The 21358-nt window shown below is 35.6% G+C and overlaps 4 protein-coding genes across 17 annotated transcripts; all 4 read right to left on the reverse strand.

Moving 5' to 3' along the window:
- Positions 1-20: 20 nt before the first annotated feature.
- On the reverse strand, positions 21-4770 carry LOC131015075 (probable protein phosphatase 2C 59). Its single transcript, XM_057943291.1, has 10 exons — positions 2898-4770; positions 2662-2762; positions 2405-2526; positions 2090-2304; positions 1544-1642; positions 1286-1444; positions 940-1026; positions 748-839; positions 546-620; positions 21-462 (listed from the first exon to the last, which is right to left on the reverse strand). Exons 1-10 carry the CDS (start codon positions 3094-3096, stop codon positions 301-303), a joined length of 1311 nt encoding a protein of 436 aa, XP_057799274.1. The 5' UTR covers positions 3097-4770; the 3' UTR covers positions 21-300.
- Positions 3183-4764, reverse strand: LOC131015078 (glycosyltransferase family protein 64 C3-like). Its single transcript, XM_057943309.1, is given in 3 exon segments — positions 3183-3319; positions 3891-4548; positions 4551-4764. Coding segments are annotated over 3 exon segments (882 nt in total). The 3' UTR covers positions 3183-3309.
- Positions 4771-5180: 410 nt separating the features above from the next.
- Positions 5181-11238, reverse strand: LOC131015077 (probable protein phosphatase 2C 59). Of its 10 annotated transcripts, none has more exons than XM_057943303.1 (10): positions 10986-11219; positions 9545-9600; positions 9256-9411; positions 7602-7729; positions 6704-6802; positions 6449-6607; positions 6103-6189; positions 5911-6002; positions 5711-5785; positions 5181-5627 (listed from the first exon to the last, which is right to left on the reverse strand). In XM_057943303.1, the coding sequence occupies exons 3-10, from the start codon at positions 9336-9338 to the stop codon at positions 5466-5468; spliced, it is 885 nt and encodes a 294-aa protein (XP_057799286.1). In that variant the 5' UTR covers positions 9339-9411; positions 9545-9600; positions 10986-11219; the 3' UTR covers positions 5181-5465. The 10 variants fall into 10 exon arrangements, with proteins under 10 accessions (XP_057799286.1, XP_057799285.1, XP_057799283.1 ...); XM_057943302.1 differs by having other exon boundaries at positions 10943-11208; XM_057943300.1 differs by lacking the exon at positions 10986-11219 and adding an exon at positions 10047-10235.
- A 4232-nt stretch (positions 11239-15470) lies between these two features.
- On the reverse strand, positions 15471-21346 carry LOC131015081 (uncharacterized). Of its 5 annotated transcripts, none has more exons than XM_057943315.1 (10): positions 21046-21346; positions 18428-18786; positions 18293-18346; positions 18060-18143; positions 17151-17276; positions 16648-16715; positions 16363-16432; positions 16212-16277; positions 16063-16125; positions 15471-15965 (listed from the first exon to the last, which is right to left on the reverse strand). In XM_057943315.1, the coding sequence occupies exons 2-10, from the start codon at positions 18686-18688 to the stop codon at positions 15924-15926; spliced, it is 834 nt and encodes a 277-aa protein (XP_057799298.1). In that variant the 5' UTR covers positions 18689-18786; positions 21046-21346; the 3' UTR covers positions 15471-15923. The 5 variants fall into 5 exon arrangements, with proteins under 5 accessions (XP_057799298.1, XP_057799295.1, XP_057799297.1 ...); XM_057943312.1 differs by having other exon boundaries at positions 16048-16125; XM_057943314.1 differs by lacking the exon at positions 21046-21346 and adding an exon at positions 19097-19651 and having other exon boundaries at positions 16048-16125; positions 18428-18736.
- Between the last annotated feature and the right edge of the window lie 12 nt (positions 21347-21358).

The following is a 21358-nucleotide window of genomic DNA, read 5'->3' on the forward strand; positions in this document are numbered from 1 at the left end:
AGCTACAAATACAATACTCATCAGTCATCAACACACATTTCATATAATGTCCAATATGTTGGAAATCTTAAGTTACAGCCTAGAATCACTGGTAAATAATCCCAGATTTCATGTAATAATATAAATAACTCAAAAGTTACTGACATTCTTAGTTCTTGTAAGTTTGTAACGAGTCTCCTTAAGCAGTGCATCATTAGCAAAGACTGGTCTCTACTTTTTTTACAGTTCAGTGCTGCAGCACAAGCTTCCTATTGCTGTTTTCTTCTCTGTCTCGTTCCCACACGAAAACGAATCATGGAATCAATCTCGTTGAGCGGTATGAGACGATTCCTCTTTGGCAGCCAGAAACCGGACAACTACAATGGTGATGTTATCACCACTCCCTCTCTGATTAGCTTCTTGCATCAGCCTCTTTGCTGCATCTTCGGGATCTGGGATCGGTTTAATCATAGAAACAGCTTCCTGAAGAAGAGAGAAACATGGATGAGCACGATCAACAGACGAGTTTTTAAACAAACAATCAAAGATCATATAACTATACTGACCTCATTCGTCACCACATCCCAAAGCCTATCACTTGCAAGGATGAGAAACTCGAGGGTGTCGTCAACTTTTTCCTCCTGAGACGAAGCATTCAAGAAAGACTTGAGTTACAACAAATTCCTTATCACTTCAATATATGTAACTAGAAATCTATGATTAGCAACGAGTTGAAAACATCGTCTAGAAAAAGCCCAAAAGTGGCACCTGGATATCTGGGTCAGCAACCACATACTGCTTCAGTAGTCTATCACCGAATGCACGAGATACTGCAAGCACTCCTCCAACTCTCCAAGTTCCTGTAGAGAACATTTAGATGATGCCAAAACCAGAACATCGTCTCTGCAGAAGACAGAAGACTGGAAAGAGGTTGGAAAAGACAAACATAAAAGCACTTACCAGCCCTCATCACAAAGCCACCAGCCTGTTCAATCCGTTGTCTCTCGTCTGTTTGGTCTGGTTTGTGATCTCGAGAGACAGCAAAAGCTGCAAGATCAAACACAATTATTGATTTATAATTGCGACAATTTCCAGAATGCATATCACCGACTCCACAAAAGTAGCTTAGTTGTAATGGAGTTAAGGTGGATAAGACTTCAAATAGTCCAAATAGTGCGTCGGAAACAAAAAGAAATTGAGCATTCTAGTGAAACCTTCACCATATGACAACTCATTTCAAATCCTAAATCGCTAGTGTCGCATTCACTAAAGCAATGGTATCAAGGAAGAGATTTCCGACTCTTACCAAGACCACCCCTGCAAATGACGGCTCTTGAATCTCCAACGTTTGCCACCAGTAGGCGGTCGCCAACAAGGATTGCTGTGGAAGCAGTAGATCCAGCATCCCTGTTCTGATTGTTCTCAGATTTCAGGAATTCTGAATCTGTATGACTGTAGGCATCGGCTGGAATGAGAACAAGATAGTTAAAACGGTATATTTATATATATGTATAAGTTGAAAGAGTAACTTATAACTGAAGAGAGTAGCATAAAAAGGACATACATATAGCTAATTTAGTATCAGTAATAAATTTTGGATGCCTTATCAGGTTGCTGAAAAGGTTTTGTTTGACATATTCTGCAGCTCGAGCTCCCCCGTGACCTAACATTGGAAGTTAATTAGAACTATGATATATTGTCAATATACCATACCTTAGATACTGGTTAAAGCATAACATAGAAAAGTTCAAATCAGATGCAATAAATGCCCAACATATTTATCACCGTTGAAAGAAATCATATTTATTTTCTAAAGAAAATCCAATAATACATGGAAGTAACTAGATAATATTGGAGCATAGTTTGGGTAAACTAAAATACATAACCTTAAGAAGAGCACAATTATCGTATGCAAAACAGGAACCTACAAACAAAGAAAATACTACACATTTTTTTGTTGTTGCAAGAATGAGTATTTTAGTCAAAGCTGTTGTTATCATTTTTAAAATAATAGGGATAAGGTAAGTGAAATTAGGGATGAGTAAAAGTAATCGAACCGAAATAACTAAAATAATTGAAATATGCTGCAGCTTCAGAATAAATAACAGACTTCTAGAACTGGTAGTTGAATGCAAGGAATTCTGCTCCACTGTATTATTGTATTTGATGCTGGCTTGAAGCAATATCTGGTTACGGAGTTGGCTGGATGGAGGCGGACGAGTGGCAGCTCTCGTGGATGAGATCTTCCCCTTGTGAATGACATAAACAGTGCAAAAATCCGGTGCATTTTTTAGTATACTTCCAGGAACGTCTTTGGCTTTAAATCTGCTTGTTTACAGAGTAGTCAGTTTAGATTTCTTGCAATTAGTATTCAGAAAATGAAGGGAGTTAAATATTCATTTCTATCAAGAGGAAAGAAATGCACCTGAAGATGCTGCCTTTGTTTGTAGCACCAAGAACCAACATATCAATTGCATTTTGCCTAACAAAGTCGATGAGAGCTTTTGTCACGTCTGCATTGTCCAGCACTACCTCGTGGCGTTGTATCTGACAAACGCAAAAAGGAGAAATCGCCATCAAGAAAAACAACGTAAGCAGACCATTTTCATTCCTTTGGAGAATAGGGCGTTCTCATATATGCATGCAGGAGAGAATGCAGTATGTTGAAATGTGGAAACTCACATCTTTTCGTGTGCAGAAGACACGGAAAGGAAGGAACAGCTCCTTCATCTGCGGATCATCTCTGATGACGTCGTCTCCACCATCAGACGCTTGGTTAGGCCCTGCGCCAAAGCAAGAAAAGGAATCAATCAGTTTGAAGAAAACTAGTAACTTAGGCAATATATTGCGACAAATGCTACCAACATCTTATAGAAGAACACAACTAATGCGAAAGAGAGAGAGAGAGAGATGATTACAAGGAGAGGACAACGGAGATCCGGAGGCAGATTGTTTGAGTCTGACGTGGACCAAAATAACGGTCTGGCCTCTTACAAGAAGATTGTCAGAAGCCCACTTGAGGGCAATCCGGCTGCCTCTGTCCTTGTCGATGGCCACGGCAACCAGCCGTGTCATCGGAGTCATCTTAACTGCAGAGTTGGAGGGTGGAGGCCACATCTTGTCCTCGCTTGATATCAATATGATGATTAGGAATCAAATTCCCCTCCTTCCTTCAAATATTTCTGTATTGCTCGAAACCTCTGCTTCTCTCTCAGAGATGAACATCCTCACTCTCTCTCTCTCCCTCCTTGTTTTTTCCAATTCAGATGTGTAAGGGGAGCTCCATCTTTAGCGGGTATTAATTTGACTTCATTGGAAGAGTTTCCATGGTTATTGTTGCCTATCATTTTGCCAAGACACATGTGCATCTATAACAGAAATCTAAGGAGGGAATTAACTATATCCACTTTTATTTCTTCAACTAATATGTTGGAATGGATTGTAATAAAGATTAGCTTTACTGCATTATAAATCACAACATTTTACTAAATTAAACTAAAGTTTACAAATTACAATTAAAAGCTCTACACTTTACAAGTATCATAGCTTTACTGCATTATAAAATGTATTCAACCTTTATAAAACTAATTATAGCAAAAATCTTCAATTATCATGATGACTGCAATAGTTTGATTAGATCTTCCAAGATAAGAGCCACATGCATAACAGAAACATCATTCAAAACACTACTTTCAGCAAGTTTTTTGTTCCCATTCATATCAATCATATGAAAAAAAATGTCGAAAATTGAAGCAATCAAGCAACACAACTCTACATTCAATATGTATAATTATACGACTCTTGGACAAAAATTCTTCATCAAAAGGACTGTCTTTGATTTCAAGGATCACTCAAACAAAAAACAAAATATGCATACATAAAATATAGCATAAAAATGGAAGATCTTTCACCTGAAATCTTGATGATCACAAAGCACCAGCTTCCCACTCTTGTCACACAAGCCTTGTTCCCCAACATCATCCACCATTTTCCCATAGCTATACTTCAATGGCATTCTCCCCAAAACCCTATGAAACCTTGTTATGCACTCTCCTCTCCTCTTCCTGTGCTCCACCCTCCTACTGCTCAGCCCCACCTCCCTCACCCCCGCCCCCGCGCCGTCGTTCCTCGCGTCGCCGTGATCCCTAACTCCGCCGCCCCTCGCCCCCACCATCACCGGCCCCTTCCGGCTCTCCTCCGCCACCACGAAATTCATCAAGATATCCTCGCAATTGTTCATCTCATCCACGATCTCCCTCGCCGCCGCGTACCGCGCGTCGCACGAGTAGATCTCGAGGTAGGCGACGCTCACGATCATGAACTTGGTGAGGACGATCGAGTACTTCTCCGTCTCCATCGCGTAGATCCACGCCCTCGACGCGACGTCGTACGCGTGCGAGCGGGCGAAGAACCCGACCGCCCGATCCGGATCGGATCCCCACACCTTGAAGGCGAAGGAGACGGAATTCGGGTCGGGCTCGATGTCGTCGTCGCAGATGAGGACGGCTCGGGTTCTGATTATCGCCCAGGGGTGGAATCGGTGATTGAGGCTGGCGGAGGGCGCGCGGGGGCGACTGAGGGCGAGGCGGCGTAGGCGGCGGTGATGGAGCGGAGCAGCGGGATCCGGTGCTCCGAGAAGCCGTTGATGATGACGGTCATCTGGTCGGAGCGGAGGGTGTTGGGGTCGGGTCGGGTGCATTGCGGGTCGGGTGGGCGGATTGATCGAGATGAAGTGACGAAAAGGGGTAGGTGAAGTGAGATTAAGAAGATGACTGTAATTCTCATTGGATGTTTGGGTTTTTTACTATCTTGATTGATGATTTGATTAGTAGCTGATGCTGATTTGAATTTGTGAAGAAGGATGATGGCATCGCAGTTTGACAGCTTGGAGATGACAAGACTGCCAAAGACTACAATATCGAGGGCGGATCGGTTCTTCACCTTGTCCTAGCCTTGAGGGGTGGCTCTTTCTAATTGCAGAACTATAGAAATTGTTCTGAATAGCAATTTATAAACTAATTCCCTATGCTGTGTGTTCTTCTCAATCAACATTGCTATTAAATATTGCGTGGATTTGAGTTATTATTTTGCTAATTTGACGACATTGAGAGAGACTTATTTTGCTATGAATCAAGTTTGTTTCTGCAGATCAATTCCATAGTAAAGCTCAAGCTCCTTCAGCCTAGCTACAAATACAATACTCATCAGTCATCAACACACATTTCATATAATGTCCAATATGTTGGAAATCTTAAGTTACAGCCTAGAATCACTGGTAAATAATCCCAGATTTCATGTAATAATATAAATAACTCAAAAGTTACTGACATTCTTAGTTCTTGTAAGTTTGTAACGAGTCTCCTTAAGCAGTGCATCATTAGCAAAGACTGGTCTCTACTTTTTTTACAGTTCAGTGCTGCAGCACAAGCTTCCTATTGCTGTTTTCTTCTCTGTCTCGTTCCCACACGAAAACACGGATCACAGAATCAGTCTCGTTGAGCGGTATGAGATGATTCCTCTTTGGCAGCCAGAAACCGAACAACTACAATGGTGATGTTATCACCACTCCCTCTCTGATTAGCTTCTTGCATCAGCCTCTTTGCTGCATCTTCGGGATCTGGGATCGGTTTAATCATAGAAACAGCTTCCTGAAGAAGAGAGAAACATGGATGAGCACGATCAACAGACGAGTTTTTAAACAAACAATCAAAGATCATATAACTATACTGACCTCATTCGTCACCACATCCCAAAGCCCATCACTTGCAAGGATGAGAAACTCGAGGGTGTCATCAACTTTTTCCTCCTGAGACGAAGCATTCAAGAAAGACTTATAACAACAAATTCCTTATCACTTCAATATATGTAACTAGAAATCTATGATTAGCAACGAGTTGAAAACATCGTCTAGAAAAAGCCCAAAAGTGGCACCTGGATATCTGGGTCAGCAACCACATACTGCTTCAGTAGTCTATCACCGAATGCACGAGATACTGCAAGCACTCCTCCAACTCTCCAAGTTCCTGTAGAGAACATTTAGATGATGCGAAAACCAGAACATCGTCTCTGCAGAAGACAGAAGACTGAAAAGAGGTTGGAAAAGACAAACATAAAAGCACTTACCAGCCCACATCACAAAGCCACCAGCCTGTTCAATCCGTTGTCTCTCGTCTGTTTGGTCTGGTTTGTGATCTCGAGAGACAGCAAAAGCTGCAAGATCAAACACAATTATTGATTTATAATTGCGACAATTTCCAGAATGCATATCACCGACTCCACAAAAGCAGCTTAGTTGTAATGGAGTTAAAGTGGATAAGACTTCGAATAGTCCAAACAGTGCATCGGAAACAAAAAGAAATTGTGCATTCTAGTGAAACTTTCACCATATGACAGCTCATTTCAAATCCTAAATTGCTAGGGTCCCATTCACTAAAGCAATGGTATCAAGGAAGAGATTTCCGACTCTTACCATGACCACCCCTGCAAATGACGGCTCTTGAATCTCCAACATTTGCCACCAGTAGGCGGTCGCCAACGAGGATTGCAGTGGAAGCAGTAGATCCAGCATCCCTGTTCTGATTGTTCTCAGATTTCAGGAATTCCGAATCTGTATGACTGTAGGCATCGGCTGGAATGAGAACAAGATAGTTAAAAACGGTATATTTATATGTATAAGTCGAAAGAGTAACTTATAACTGAAGAGAGTAGCATAAAAAGGACATACATATAGCTGATTTAGTATCAGAAATAAATTTTGGATGCCTTATCAGGTTGCTGAAAAGGTTTTGTTTGACATATTCTGCAGCTCGAGCTCCCCCGTGACCTAACATTGGCAATTAATTAGAATTATGATATATTGTCAATATACCATACCTTAGATACTGGTTAAAGCAAAACATAGAAAAGTTCAAATCAGATGCAATAAATGCCAAACATATTTATCACCGTTGAAAGAAATCATATTTATTTTCTACAGAAAATCCAGATAATACATGGAAGTAACTAGATAATATTGGAGCATAGTTTGGGTAAACTACAATACATAACCTTAAGAAGAGCGCAATTATCGTATGCAAAACAGGAACCGACAAACAAAGAAAATAGTACACATTTTTTTTGCAAGACCTAGAATAATGAGTATTTTAGTCGAAGCTGTTGTTAACATTTTTAAATAATAGGCATAAGGTAAGTGAAATTAGGGGTGAGTAAAAATAATCGAACCGAAATAACCAAAATATTTGAAATATACTTTGTTGTCTAAAATAACCAAATTTAATTCTGTAACCTATGGTTGTGGCAGAATATCGCATGTGAGAGTACATGCACAAACAATCAGGGGTGTACCGGGGTGGGGTGGGGGGAGGGTTAAGCCCCCACCAATAGTTTAAATTATTTTTTTAGTTTTATTCCATTAAAATCGTTAAATTATTGGTATTTTGTGTGACTCATTGTATAATAGCCCTCATTACCAAATCAAATTGCAAGAAAATTGTCTTTTAGAAATCTCAAACTCAAATTTAGAAAATATAGCCCCCATCGGGAATTTTTTCTGCATTCGCCCCTGCACACAACACAAACACACAAGCATAGAGAGAGAGAGAGAGAGAGAGAGAGAGAGAGACCATCAAAAACTCCGAAGAGACCAACCACCTCTCCATCAACACCATCAATCCTTGTCTCGTAGAAATCCTCCATTGAAGATCTTTTACCCGGAGAACTTGCATATCCATAGCTGAACTTTCCATTCTGACTGCACCAAGTTAATACACTCAATGTTAGATTGAACCATCAATATGTCAATAATCGATAAAGGTGGAAACCAAAACCTTAATGTTCAAAAGCATTTAAAAAAATGGAATGAATTATGTAGATATATAAGTTGATCTCAAGGGAATAATGGCTAGCAAAAGAAACCCTGCTAAGGAGTTCCTTTACTTAAGGATATGAATTCTGAGACATTATACCATAATAAAAATATACACGGCACACTCTTCATCACTAAACGTGGATTAACATGTTTAAAAACATGTGTAAGAGGGTATTTATTTAAAACAAGTGAAACTAGGATAATATAAGCAACACTTTGGTTGCAGGCTAAAGATGGTCTTCCTGGTCATCAATTCCTTGCATTTTACATGAACCCATCCCAGTATCATTGAATACAATTAAAAGAACTAGACTGTTTTTTTCTGGACGTAGGCTGTCAAAGTTCAACGCGGGAAAATGACAAAAAAAAAAACTAATTCTAGAAAAATAATAATATCATACCATATGACACAACCAACACTTTTTGTCAAGCTTTTTGACATGTATTATGGTAATTTAATAAGGCCCATGAGGAACTGTCATATCGTGCGTAAGCAATCGGACTCCTCGAGTATGAAAGCAATGAATGTGTGGTATAGGAAAGTTATGATTTGACCAAACGTTCTAATGACGGAAAACAATATCTGGAAGTGATATCATATAGAATATGAGGTATTATACCTTAAGAAAAAGACAAGATAGAGACGTCACTAATATAAGAAACATGGATTAAAATGCTTAATGCATGATCAAAAACCATGGGTAAGAGGGTATTCATTCAAAACAAGAGATGATATTAGCAACACTGTGGTTGCGATCCATTCCCATGTCATTGAACACAATAAAAACAACAATACTTACCGTTTTCTAATTTTTCTTTTTTTTGCATTTTACCATATACGACAACCAACAGTTTTTTAATAGCTTTCTGAAGCATGCTATGGTAATTTTAAGGCACCATATCATGCGTAAGCAATCAGATTCGTCGAGTATGAATGAAATACACGTGTGCGATAGAAAGTTATTATTTGACCGAATGTTCTACAATGACGGAACGCAATAACTGAAAGGGGACAAAGCTCAACAGTATTACGCAGCAGACTTCCAAATAACTTACGTCACCAACCAGTCATAGCGAATTTAGAAGATCAAGATTCTTACACAAGCTATCGCAATGCAGGATGTGAAAACATGCCTGTTTTGCAGACGTGAAAAAGGTGTGGGAATATAAAACGATAAAAGGTATGAACACTGACAGTTCTGGTTAACATCCTCATTACTAGCTATAATGCAAAACTCATATTTTGGTAAAGAAATATTTAAACTCAAGAACAATGAATCTAAAACATTGTTCACCAAACTAATACCCCCCAACACCTCCCAAAGGAAAACAAAAACCAGAAATGATAACATGAACAAGAATATATTCCAACATGTCACACAACAAAATAGAAGGGGCAAGAGATTCACCTAAGGCCACCCCCGCTGACCGGAGCGTTATCAACGTGGACTTGGCTTGTAGACTGTGACAATACTGCGTTCAGATAACCCATGTGATCAATCTCTCTTCAATTTCTCTTCCAATTCAAATTTTCTGCTTTTGCTTCAAAGGTATGACCTTTATTCCTAATTAATGGAAGGAATTCACCTAATTAGTTCCTTATTCTTCCCTCTAACAAATCTTAAGAGGCCGAAATGGGGAAATGTTTATTGTTGCAAGAGTAATGTGTATTAATCCTAAAAAACGACAAGATCAAACCATCACAGCATCTGAAATTTGTTTCAATTCCAATCAAGGCTATTTTTCAATTTATCCTGCAAATAAAGAATTAGTTAAAAATAACATTAATTTAATGAAACACGCAAACGAAGCAATAAATCACATGAAACTTCATATTCAAGAATAGATCTAATATGCATGTGCAGCACAATAAGAGCCTTCAAAATGAAAAAAAGTTGCAACCGTCCAACAACCCCCTTTCACCTCCAAAACCCATTAATCCTATTAACAAATAGAATACGATGAAAAATTCAACCCAACTCTCCATATATACAATTTATTAGTCGCATAAGAACCCAAATTATAAAATTTAAACCTTTTTATTTTAATCCCGTCAAAATCCAGTCTTGATCACAATATGATTTAAGAAACTTCCCCAAGGGAAGTTTTCATCTCTCAAGAAAGAAAATGCATGAAAACCACATAACATATTCTTATCCAAATAGACAACGAAACATATGTTAGAGAGAGAGGAAAGGACCTGAAGAAATGGGCAGGCAGGCAGAGGAGAAGAAAGAGAGACTTTAGAAAAGAAAATGAGAAAAAATGACAAGATGAAGAAAAAGGGGCAGGGGGGTGGTGTGGGGGTCGGGGATTGGGGGTGTAATAACATAATTATTGGAGTAGCTCAATCAAAGAAAATAAATCAAGTCAAACTAATCAATAATGTAAATTCGTTGTCTCTCTCTCTTTCACGCTTTTCATTATCTCTTTGCCCCTTCAATTTTTATTTAGGTTATTAACTTCTAAATACACGAATTCTTATATTTTTTTTTACTTTATTTTTTCTGGTATATAATTATATAAATTTCGATTTGTTTGGAATTTCATATAAATTGAATTTATCAAGTGAAAATTTAAATAAAGGAAAAAGAATTTTGTCATATAACAAAAGTGATCAAATTAGTTAAGATAGCTTGAAAACAAATAATGATCAAGTTAGTTTGAATGGAAGGAATGATTTTTAAAAAATTAAAAGTTTGAAAAATAATTTACATCTCATCATTCCTTTCTTCCACATCACCCTCTTATCTGTCTCTTTGTTTTTCTCTCTTTCCAACCTCATCGGCTCACCTACTGTGAAGTGTGAAGTATCCCAATTCATATCAGAAAATTAGAACAAATGGCATAAAAAAGAAAAAACTTGTTGCTTCTAGCTTTTTTGTTTCAATTTTTCTGTAAACATAAAATTGGTTTAAGCCCTGCCATTTCTGCAAAAATATGTTTTCTTTGCGTTTTTCCTTGCTTAAATTGGAGAGGAGAAGGAAATTAGGGACTGTTTCAATAATGGCGTAAAAGTGAAAGTTGAATAGGCAAATACAAATGTGCATATTTAGAATTAACATTCGAGATAGTGAGGAGCAGAAAAATATTTACTCTTTGAATGATTGAGAATGAAGTTTTGGGGTATGAGATGAACCCTCTCATCTACATTCAACTCCTCGTATCCCTCCAAAATTCCTCTCGTCTCCGCCTCAGCAGCCGCTTAATCTGATCGGATCCCTGCGCGTTGCTTCGATTGGCGACGGCGTTCAATCTGTTGCCGCCTTTGAGATTGAGGACGCCGCTGCGGCGACGGTTATTGACGGAACAGTGACGATAGAGGAAGATAGAGAGAGGAGAGAGTAAGGTGGAAGAGAATTATTTTTTAATTATCGCATTAAAAAAATACTAATACGATGTTATTTTAATTATCGCATCAATTTTAATTATGTCATGTTAAGATGAAATTCAGTTTCATGTGAAATTTCAAATAAATTGAAAAATTAGGTATTTATATCCCAAAAAAACTATATGTACAAAATCATCATAAAATACTTAAAATTTGTGTATCTACAAGTCTAATACTCCCTCCGTCCATGAAAGAACTTCCTAGGAGGGAGTGGCACGAGTTTTAATAAAATGTTGTATAGTGTATTGAGAGTGGAGAAAAAGTTGTAAAGTGTATTGAGAATTGTGAAAAAGTATTAATAATTTATTGTGTTGTTTTAATTAATGTTATTTGAGTGGTGAGAATTGTCTTAAAAGGGGAGTATTTTTTAAGTGGTGGGGTATTGTCCCAAAATAGGAAAAAGTAGGAAGTTCTTTCGTGGACGTCTCGAAATAGAAAAATAGGAAGTTCTTTCGTGGACGGAGTGAGTATATTTTTATCTTATTTTTCCCCTGCAAGGAAAGGTGCATAAAATTAATTTGATGATTCAGCCATAAAATTAATTTGATGATTCAGCTTGTTTTGTTTTCCCATATTTACCTGATTTGGGTTGGTTTAGTCATGCTAAAATTGAGTTGTGACTCAGTCAAACACACACATATATAAGCCTAAACACTTGGCTTACATGCAGCAAGACCCAAGATGTTTCTGTATTGATATATTGTCACCTAAAACTCACCTTCAATAATCAATCATCAAATTGCCTCAAAAAAAAAAAAAATTCAAAATCATCAATAATATCTCCCTCTCTCTCTGTCTGTCTCTCTCTCTCTCTCTCTCACACACACACACATTCATATTCATATATATACAAAACCTATGGATATGCATTAAGTAGACAGCTATATAAATCACAACGGTAGAGCAATAGTAGTGGCAAAGCATAAACGTAGGCAGTCATAAAAATAAATATCTTTGTCAGAAGAGATAGCACATTAATTTTGTTGCATGCACTAAATATAATACTTCGTCTATCCCAAAAAGTAGTTGCAGATTCGCTAAAAAAAGAAAAAATTAGTTGCAGAAAAAAACAACACAAATTTTAATAGAAAAGGTTGAATGTATTACAAGTGAAAAAAAATACTTAAAAAATAGGGATAATGATTATAATTAATATTACATAATAAATGGAAAAAGGATATTATTATGTTATATAATAGATAAATAAATTGATATATTAAAGATATAATACTTGTATGGGCATGTCTATCAATAAATGTAACCCCTATGAATACATATTTACACTGCTAATATTCTTCACTAAGCAAAGAATCCCACAAGGACCCCGAGTCTTTTTCCACATTCTAGAGTGTGCGTGTGTTTTTTTTTTCCTACTAAATAAATGTTGGGTTAATTAATACTAAAATAAGTAACGTTAAATGAGATTATGTTGGGTATGTATTTGAGTTTAGGATGATAAACAAAAAGGATAGGAGGGAGTATATCCTATTAAAACTAAAAATATTTCCGATTTGTTTTGAAATACGAATTTAAATTTTTACAGACATTATGGAATTGATTCGGATGAACTTATTCATCAAAATCACACGAAATCTATATAATATATAAAACACCAGTTTTAACAGTAACTTTTTCCCGGCAAAATTTAAATATTAGTTTTCGTTTTCAACTGCAACAATATCATAATTTCGGACACTCAAATCAAATGAAAATATTTATGCCCACTTATAATTCAAATTTAAATTGGATTATTTTCCACTAACCCACGTACATGATACCCATAAATAATTATACACGTATTCTCACCTAAGCATAACTGTCCCACTAACTCATTTCAATAAAACTAAAAACATATAAATATAAATTTCCATATGTAGCAGTTACATTTAACATAATTATAAATTGAAAATTTCACACATTTTGCTTCCTTGCTTCTCTCTAAATCTCTGCGAGTCATCACTCCGCAACATCATCAACAATTCTCTGTGCAGCATCATTTCTCGCCTAACATCATTTCTACATCTATCTTCTCACCGCATCATTTCTACATCTTCTCTCAACATCATTGGCTATGTAGCATCGTTTCTCTGCATAGCATCATTCATATCTCTACATAGCATCATTTCTACATCTATCTTCTCTCTGCTGCATTTCTACATCTATCTTTTTGTACTACATTTCAACATTTATATTCTCTCAATTCTAGCATCAGTTCTGCATCTATCTTCACTCTCCAATTCTCCTGCATTTCTACATCTATCTTCTCTACTGCATTTCGACATCTATCTTCTCTCAATTCTAGCATCAGTTCTACATCTATTTTCTCTCTCCAGTTTCTCTACGTAGCATCAGTTCTACATCTATCTTCTATCCAATTCACTGCGTGGAACATATCTACATATTTCTATCAATTTTTTTGTGCATTCACTCTTTTGAATGATCAAGGATTTATAGGCAAATGCAGAATAGTGAAAGTATTTTCCATGATAAAAAGGTATAATTCCAACTTTTTTTTTTAAATTCTGATTTTAATACAAATGTAGTACTTATATATTTATTTAATTTGAAGGGTTATCATGCAAGCATTCAGCAAAATTTCTTCTGATGGTTTCGATTCAAAGTTTTAAACTATAGAGAGGAAGACAGAAAGTTTTCATCAAACAGAATACTTATCTAAATGGCATTATTTCATTTAATATTTTGTATCTCAAATACAGCGAAATAGAATTGCAACCGTAAATAAATATATGCATGCCATTTGAATATATACATCAACCTATTAGATTCTACTCTCTCCCTAATATAAATATATAAAGGAAATCAAAATTTGTATATAATATATATATATATGTGTGTGTGTGTGTGTGTATGAAGTATTGGTTATATAAATAAAATTATTTTTGTTATCTGAATTATAATAATAAATGTATTTAAAAACATATTACTACTCTCTAAATTTGATTATTAGTATGTAATGGTAATCACAATTTATTAGTACTTATTTTTTTAAAAAGTTGTTCTCATCCATATTATATCATTTTTCATAAACATTTTATATAACTTTCCATTATTGTAATATGGTATTTGGAATTATGCCACAATATCCGATTAGAGACATGACATTGGTGAATAAAAGCATAACCAAGATTAAAAGTCAGATTCTATGTGAATGAATGAATCAAACTTCATATATAATTTAGTAATCTAACAAGATTTGGTCATCATATTTTAGTAAAGTAAATTATTACATGAGATCATGCAAGTAAAAAAATTTGATTCCAAGAATATCATTGACTCCACTCCAGGTCTCCAGTCGATCCGAGATTGCCTTTTAAGTTTGAGCGACAATAATTCCCTCTAATAGTCTCTTATGCTATGACGATCAATAAGAGTTAAGGTCAATCATTTTCTCATGTTGGTTTATTCTTGCCAAATCGAGTTTTCGCATCAATTATACATTGCAGTATCAAGAGTACAAAGTCAACAAGGACTTAAAATTTTACTTTCTAAGGATGATAGAAAGAATGATAATACTACCACAAATATTGTATATAAGGAAAATTTTCAAAATGTGTAATACTTTATGTATTTTTTTGACATTTAATTGTAATTTAATTTGATGTCATTTGATTTACTTACACACAATATCTTATATCTATATATATTTTATGTAAAATGTTATTTTAAAATAACGCGCGCTCGCCGTGCAACGCACGGGTGGATGTACTAGTAATAGCCATAAACCGAAGTCCACCTTAGATTCTGTGCAATATTCTTAATAAGTAGGCATAAGGCATGTATTATAGTTATTGACCAAATTCAACCACATTTATTTTCTTGACCATATTCAAAACGCATGACTTTTTCAATTATGAACTGCGGATTTTTTTTCCCCAACTACACTCCTACTAGAAACTGCAAGATCAAAGAATTTATTACTCCCTTCGTCACTAAAAAATAGTCGGAAAAAAAGAAAGCCACAAATTTTAATAAAAAGAATTGAATGTCTGAGAGTGGAGAAATACTCTCCCTTAGAGTAATGTTAATAGTGATAATTAATTGTACTGTAAATTAATAAAAGAATCCATCATATGATAGACTTAAATAAATTAATTAATATATTAGAAATAATATTTTATGAGATAATATCTATAAATGAAAAGATTTTTATGAACGTACAATAATGACACAAATTGACTATTTTTGAATGATGGAGGGAGTATTAAGCCAAGCTGCCTGCAACAAATTTTTTACATTTCACTCATTCAAAAGAGCATACAAAGTTTAATGCTCCTTACATTTTACATATTTTCCCAAAGCCTAGCACCAATTCATCAGCAACTGGATGTAGAAGTAGGGCATAAATTCACACATAAATTCCACAACATAGTTGGTAGAGTTTATGATATCAACCCAAATACTACATCCACACATGCCTTGCTCAAATTGCCCTCAAGAATTAGTCGGACGAAGCTTGAACGTCGGAGAAAGCAAGATATTCTCCTTCGTTAGTACATCCAAAGCATATGCACAATGTGTATCACATCCTCAGTCATCTCATGCATGCCAATACTTCACCGAGCAACTGCTCTTATGTTTCGATGCAAAGATCAAACCTGAAGCGTGTTAACTCGAAAACTCCGGTGGGTGCATTTGTAGATAAGCAACAGTAATAGCCTCCGAGCTCTATCTTTTCTGACAAATGGTCATGCCATCACCAACCGGAACCTACATTCAGCATTTGCAAATGAAGAATGAATGAATTTGTCCAGTTCTTGCATCTGGGTAAGAGAAATGCTCTAGGGCGTACCATGCTAATGCTTACACGATCATCCTCCATCAAATTCCTATTGAAGTTTCGTATACTGATCGTCTTCGAGTCATTTACCTGTTCATTCAAAATACACTGGGTTCAGACGTTTTTCCCAAGTCAGTAAAGTGTCCGACTCTGGGAAGAGTTGGAGCGTGATTGACCAGTGGATCAGCAACCCTTCCATGCCAGAGGACATTGTCCATCACTATAACACCTCCGACTCTCACCTGTATAATGGATCAATATGCAGTCAGAAAAAGTTATTGAATGGCCTCGATCTAGATATGCTGCTTGGGATGTTAAGCTACTAACCAGTTGCAACAGCAATTCAAAATAATCCTGGTACATTTTCTTCTCAGCATCTACAAAAGCAAAATCATAGCTGCAGAGTCGGAAAACCAAGGAGGGAAAATATTATGACAACAGAAGTGCATGATAGCTTCAAATGAGTAATTAAAGAAGTCAGAAATAAACCCAAATACTAAAATATCAGTCAGTCATACTCATTCATTGCACATAAACATGATTAAAATTGCTGAATTTTACTGAATTTCCATACGAACTTAACAACCGGATTTGACATATCTAGACATGAACCTGCTACGTTCACCATTCTGAATCATGGACTTCAGAGTATCAGCTGCTAACCCATGTTTGACAATCACCTAAATCCCAATAAAATGTAACATTATAAGTGCTTGTCTACCAAAGAGAAGGAGATTTATTATATGCATATTTTGGAGAACAGAAAACAGTGGAAAGGGAATCGAATCAGCAACAGGAAATGTAAAGTCAATCCTTTCATAAATGTTATGGAATATGTGCTTGATCGATAAGGCAGTAGCAGGATTGTTAAGGCAAGTTACCATCAATTTATAAAATGAGTTAATAATCTCAGATCCTCTCATAAACCCGCTACCTTGGTGATTAATGGCAATATCAATGCTCAGAGAAGCATAAGTGTGTAGGTATTGTGTGTTTGTGTGTGGAGGGGGAGGGAGGGAGGAGCCGGGGGGGGGGGGGGGGGGGGGGGGGGGGGATGCAAGGAGGGCAAAGGTATCAGCACCAGAAACATCAAACACTTTAATGCACTGACATACCTTATCTGAAACACCTGCACGGTCATAATACCTTTGTGCAACTTCTAGTGACTTTACGTCTCTCTCGCATGCGACCAGATGACCTCCTTCTGGTAGTACCAAAGCAACTGCGAGGGATGAGTAACCCTGGCACAAATGTGAAGTTCCAAACTTAAGTGAAACACTTTCTTTACTATTCACTAACTATTACAGAGCAGGCATTTGCCTTAATAAGTGCCAGGAGAATATAACAAATTTTAACATAAGACTGTGAGGCCTTGTTACTTCATTGGATTTGGACCATTTGGTTGGATTGTCACAAATTTTTCAACATTACTAAATGCTCATTTTGCTTGATTTTGAATGGGAGGATAACCCAAAGCCCATTTTTTGGACTTGGTGATTAACTGGGTTATATGTGTCCCACCTAAAGAGGTGGGATGCTTTCATCTTCTTATTGTTAGTGCATTCAAGTATACAGGAATTATCTCTACAAATTTCATCATTTCCAACATTCAATCTACTAAAAAATCAATCCTTCAAATTATAATTTTTCAAAGTAAATGAATACTAAGAGCTTGTAAGGGAGGGCTTCCAAAAGCAATGGGCAACTTTATGAGTTATGGGCTCAATATACAACAAGCCTCCTGGATCTTGGGAGTTCAAATTTGATAGGTTCATAGAACTTTATATTTCTCAATATTGAGTTTCATACTAGGCCACTTTTACAGAACTGGCTACTAACATTTCCTCGGAACTTTGGACGAGTAAGTGTAACCGTGTATCGAGAGGGTAACAAAGACTACAATTCAATATGCTCAAGCAACAAGAATTATCATATCACGTATAGGAGCAATGCTTGTTCAAGCTGTCAAACTGTAAACCGATACATAAGTGTGTGGAAAAAGGAAATTAAACCAGGATACATACAGTGTAGACCCCAACTTCGATACATTTCTTTGCTCCCATAATCTGGACAAGCATTGCAAGAAGCTGTGCTTGATCAGGGGATACCTACAGCCAAAACGAAACCAATAAAATACAGCACAAACAACTACAGAAAACACTAGGAATTAAGACGCCTAAACTAGACAGCGGTTAAATTGGGGGAAATACCATCGACAAAATGGGCGGTAAATTAAGTTAAACACATGAATGAGTACCTGCATCTGGCTGCCGTGCATAGTAGCAGTTTCCTCTCGCAGCTCACGCAGTATCTGAAACACGAAAAGTAGACAAATTTTACCACAAAGCGATTACAAAAGTATTAAGACAAGATAAAGATGAAAGTGGTGGACCTTAGGCTCTCTGACATTAGCCAATAAGTAGTCATACAGCCGAGGATTAACACTAATAACTTCCTTGCGGCCGTAACTCTCATCGGCCGCCGCAACCGTGTCGGAATTCGGAACCGACTTTAGCGGCTTCGCGTGGCGATCAATGGCCCGCCTTACAATCAACCCCCTTGCAGATTGCGGGATGGGAAAGGAATGCCCGGATGATCGAAATGCTATCAGAGAATTCGAGCATTGATGCACAAAACCTAAGCCGCTCGACATTGCAAAAATCCTAACAAATTCCTCACAGTTGATTGTGTTGGCGTCGCCCTTAACAATTATGAATGCATTCAAGAGCAAAAGTTTAGCCAACGGACCAGCTTTTATATATGTATAGATAGATGTGTAATTGATTATGTATTACTGAAAATTTACAATATCATGATGTATCCAATGTATAATCTAAAAAGTAAAATCTGAATTTTAAAAATCAATTCAGCCTTGGAGCACAAGTTTGACATCCAACAATCTATTGGAAAACAAAAAATTAATCGTAGACATTAAACTACATACTGGGTAAACAAATTTTTTAATGGTTAATAGAACTTAACTTGATGCTTAGCCTCCAAGTTTCACACACTATAAATATAAACTCTTCACTCCCACATTTCAAATTTGTACTCGATTTACTTGCTATTAGCCGATGGGCAGAGAGGCTCAACAGCTGCTATAGAATCATCGGAAGGAAAAGCCGAGTCCGAAAGAGGTACAGGAAATGATGGGCCGTGCAGCAGTGCACTAAGTCGGGGTGGGATGCAGGCTGCTGCTGCGGAGATTTCCGAGGTGAAACGAGAAAGCCGCCGACAACCGGAGGAGACGAGCAACTTCGACCGACGGGAAACAGAGAATGAGGCTACAAACAAGAGCGCAACGCGAGACAGATGGTGAATGCGGCACAAAAATATTTGTCGATGTTGATTTTTATTTTTTTTACAGTAATTTGTCGATGTTGATTAAGAAAAAAAGAAGAAGATAGAACAAAAAAAAAAAACGCAGAAAAGAAATGATGAAGAAGAGCGGCACTAGAAGAAGATACCAAATAGGGATTAGGGTTGCAATTGCACTATTTTCCATTTTATAGTAGTTATATTCATTTTTGTTTTTGATTGTTAAATTTAATGATTTTTTTACTATTTGGGTTTTTGATTTTGGGCTAATTAAGTATGGACTTTTATAATTTGTACTTTTAAGAGTTCAAAATTGTAATATTAAATGTGCGTTATTCCTTTTATTTTATAAATATCAAAATTATTAAATTAAGTGTTGGCTATTTTGTTAAATCTAATTTTTTTTTTAAATATGGGATGTTGCTTTAATAATAGTTTGGACTTTTAATTTAAGTATATTAAATCCAATTAAGTGTCAAAATGTTCATATTTAATTTAAGGGTTCAAAATTTTCAACATTTGCATATTTCTTATTATTATAGCTAGGGTCAAAATATGATAAACATAATAATAATATAAGTTACATACTTTAAATAAACTAATAATAAAGAATATAGAAAGAGTGCTTTTTTTTTAACCATCGATTATGAATGACAATAAAATGTGCAACTTCAATTTTATTATTGAAGATGCATGTACCTATTTTTTTGGGAAAATAATAATGCAAGTCTAATGATTCGTATTCACTTACTTATAATAATACTCCGTAGTAAACTAATAAATAACAAAATACATAAATTTTATCTGTACAATTAAAAATAAATATCATCTAATCCATAAAAGTACAACTAAAAAAATCATAATTAAATAAGGAAACTGCATGAATAGTATTATATGATTCTTAAAATTTAGAGACTTAACTGTTTATTAATTTAGAAAGACATATTACATTTTTTTTATAAAAAAATCTTGAGTTAAATAAATAATTTATTCAAAAGTTATTTACGGATCCAAATAATTAAGTAAAATTTTCAGTCAAACTTTAATAATATATTTTTTGATTATATGTTTGAATAGGAGATTTCAAGTTATTTTGTTATTGTTTTTTCAGAAGCAAAATTCATTGATATTTTTTTTGTGGGTTAAATTATGATATTATGATATAATATGTGTATGAAATATATATGGATTTTATTATTTTTCTTGGCAATTAATAACATTATTTCAAATAAAATGGGCATTCTCCTAATAATATCAACATATATTAGTTTTTTTTTAATGGAAAATGGTATTACACACACACACACATATATATATAGAGAGAGAGAGGTTCAATGAAGAATGAAGAATGAATCTGGAACATAAAATTTTCATGTAACTGAATATCGTTATTCAAGTAATATAAGCAGCTTATTTATTAATTTATACTACCTTATTTATTATTATCCATACTAATTTAGATTCATAATTAACTAATTACTTACTCTTACAAATGAAGGAACATCACTGAGTTACAATACTCTTAACTAATTAAATCATTATTGATTAATCAACTTATAATGTACTAATAATTATGATACAATTTATTAAACTTTATCTTTTGATATTATTATTTGTATTGATAATTAACTTAACTTCGTGTATATATAAAATTCTATATTATTTATACTGTGCATCGCATAGGTACAATACTAGTTCATATAATGATGCGCGGTTAAAACAGTAATTGTGAACTCGTACGGGTAAAACAGTATCAAACAAACAATTTGGGGGAAAAGATAAGAAAAAAGACAGTGATGCTTATCATCAAGTAGGGAACACACAGTGATTTCAGCTTCACGAATCAACAAATTTCTTCATAGTGAAATCTCTATGAGAAGCAAAATTCACACTTGAAAGTAATAATTCAAGTTGGGAGAAATTCACCTTTAGCTCGTTTTTGAAGAATAAATAAAGTCGATCACAAAGAAAAAAAAAAGAGTTATTTAGCTCGGTCTCAAACATA

The sequence above is a fragment of the Salvia miltiorrhiza genome, chromosome 3 (assembly GCF_028751815.1).
Source record: "Salvia miltiorrhiza cultivar Shanhuang (shh) chromosome 3, IMPLAD_Smil_shh, whole genome shotgun sequence".
Lineage (NCBI taxonomy): Eukaryota > Viridiplantae > Streptophyta > Magnoliopsida > Lamiales > Lamiaceae > Salvia > Salvia miltiorrhiza.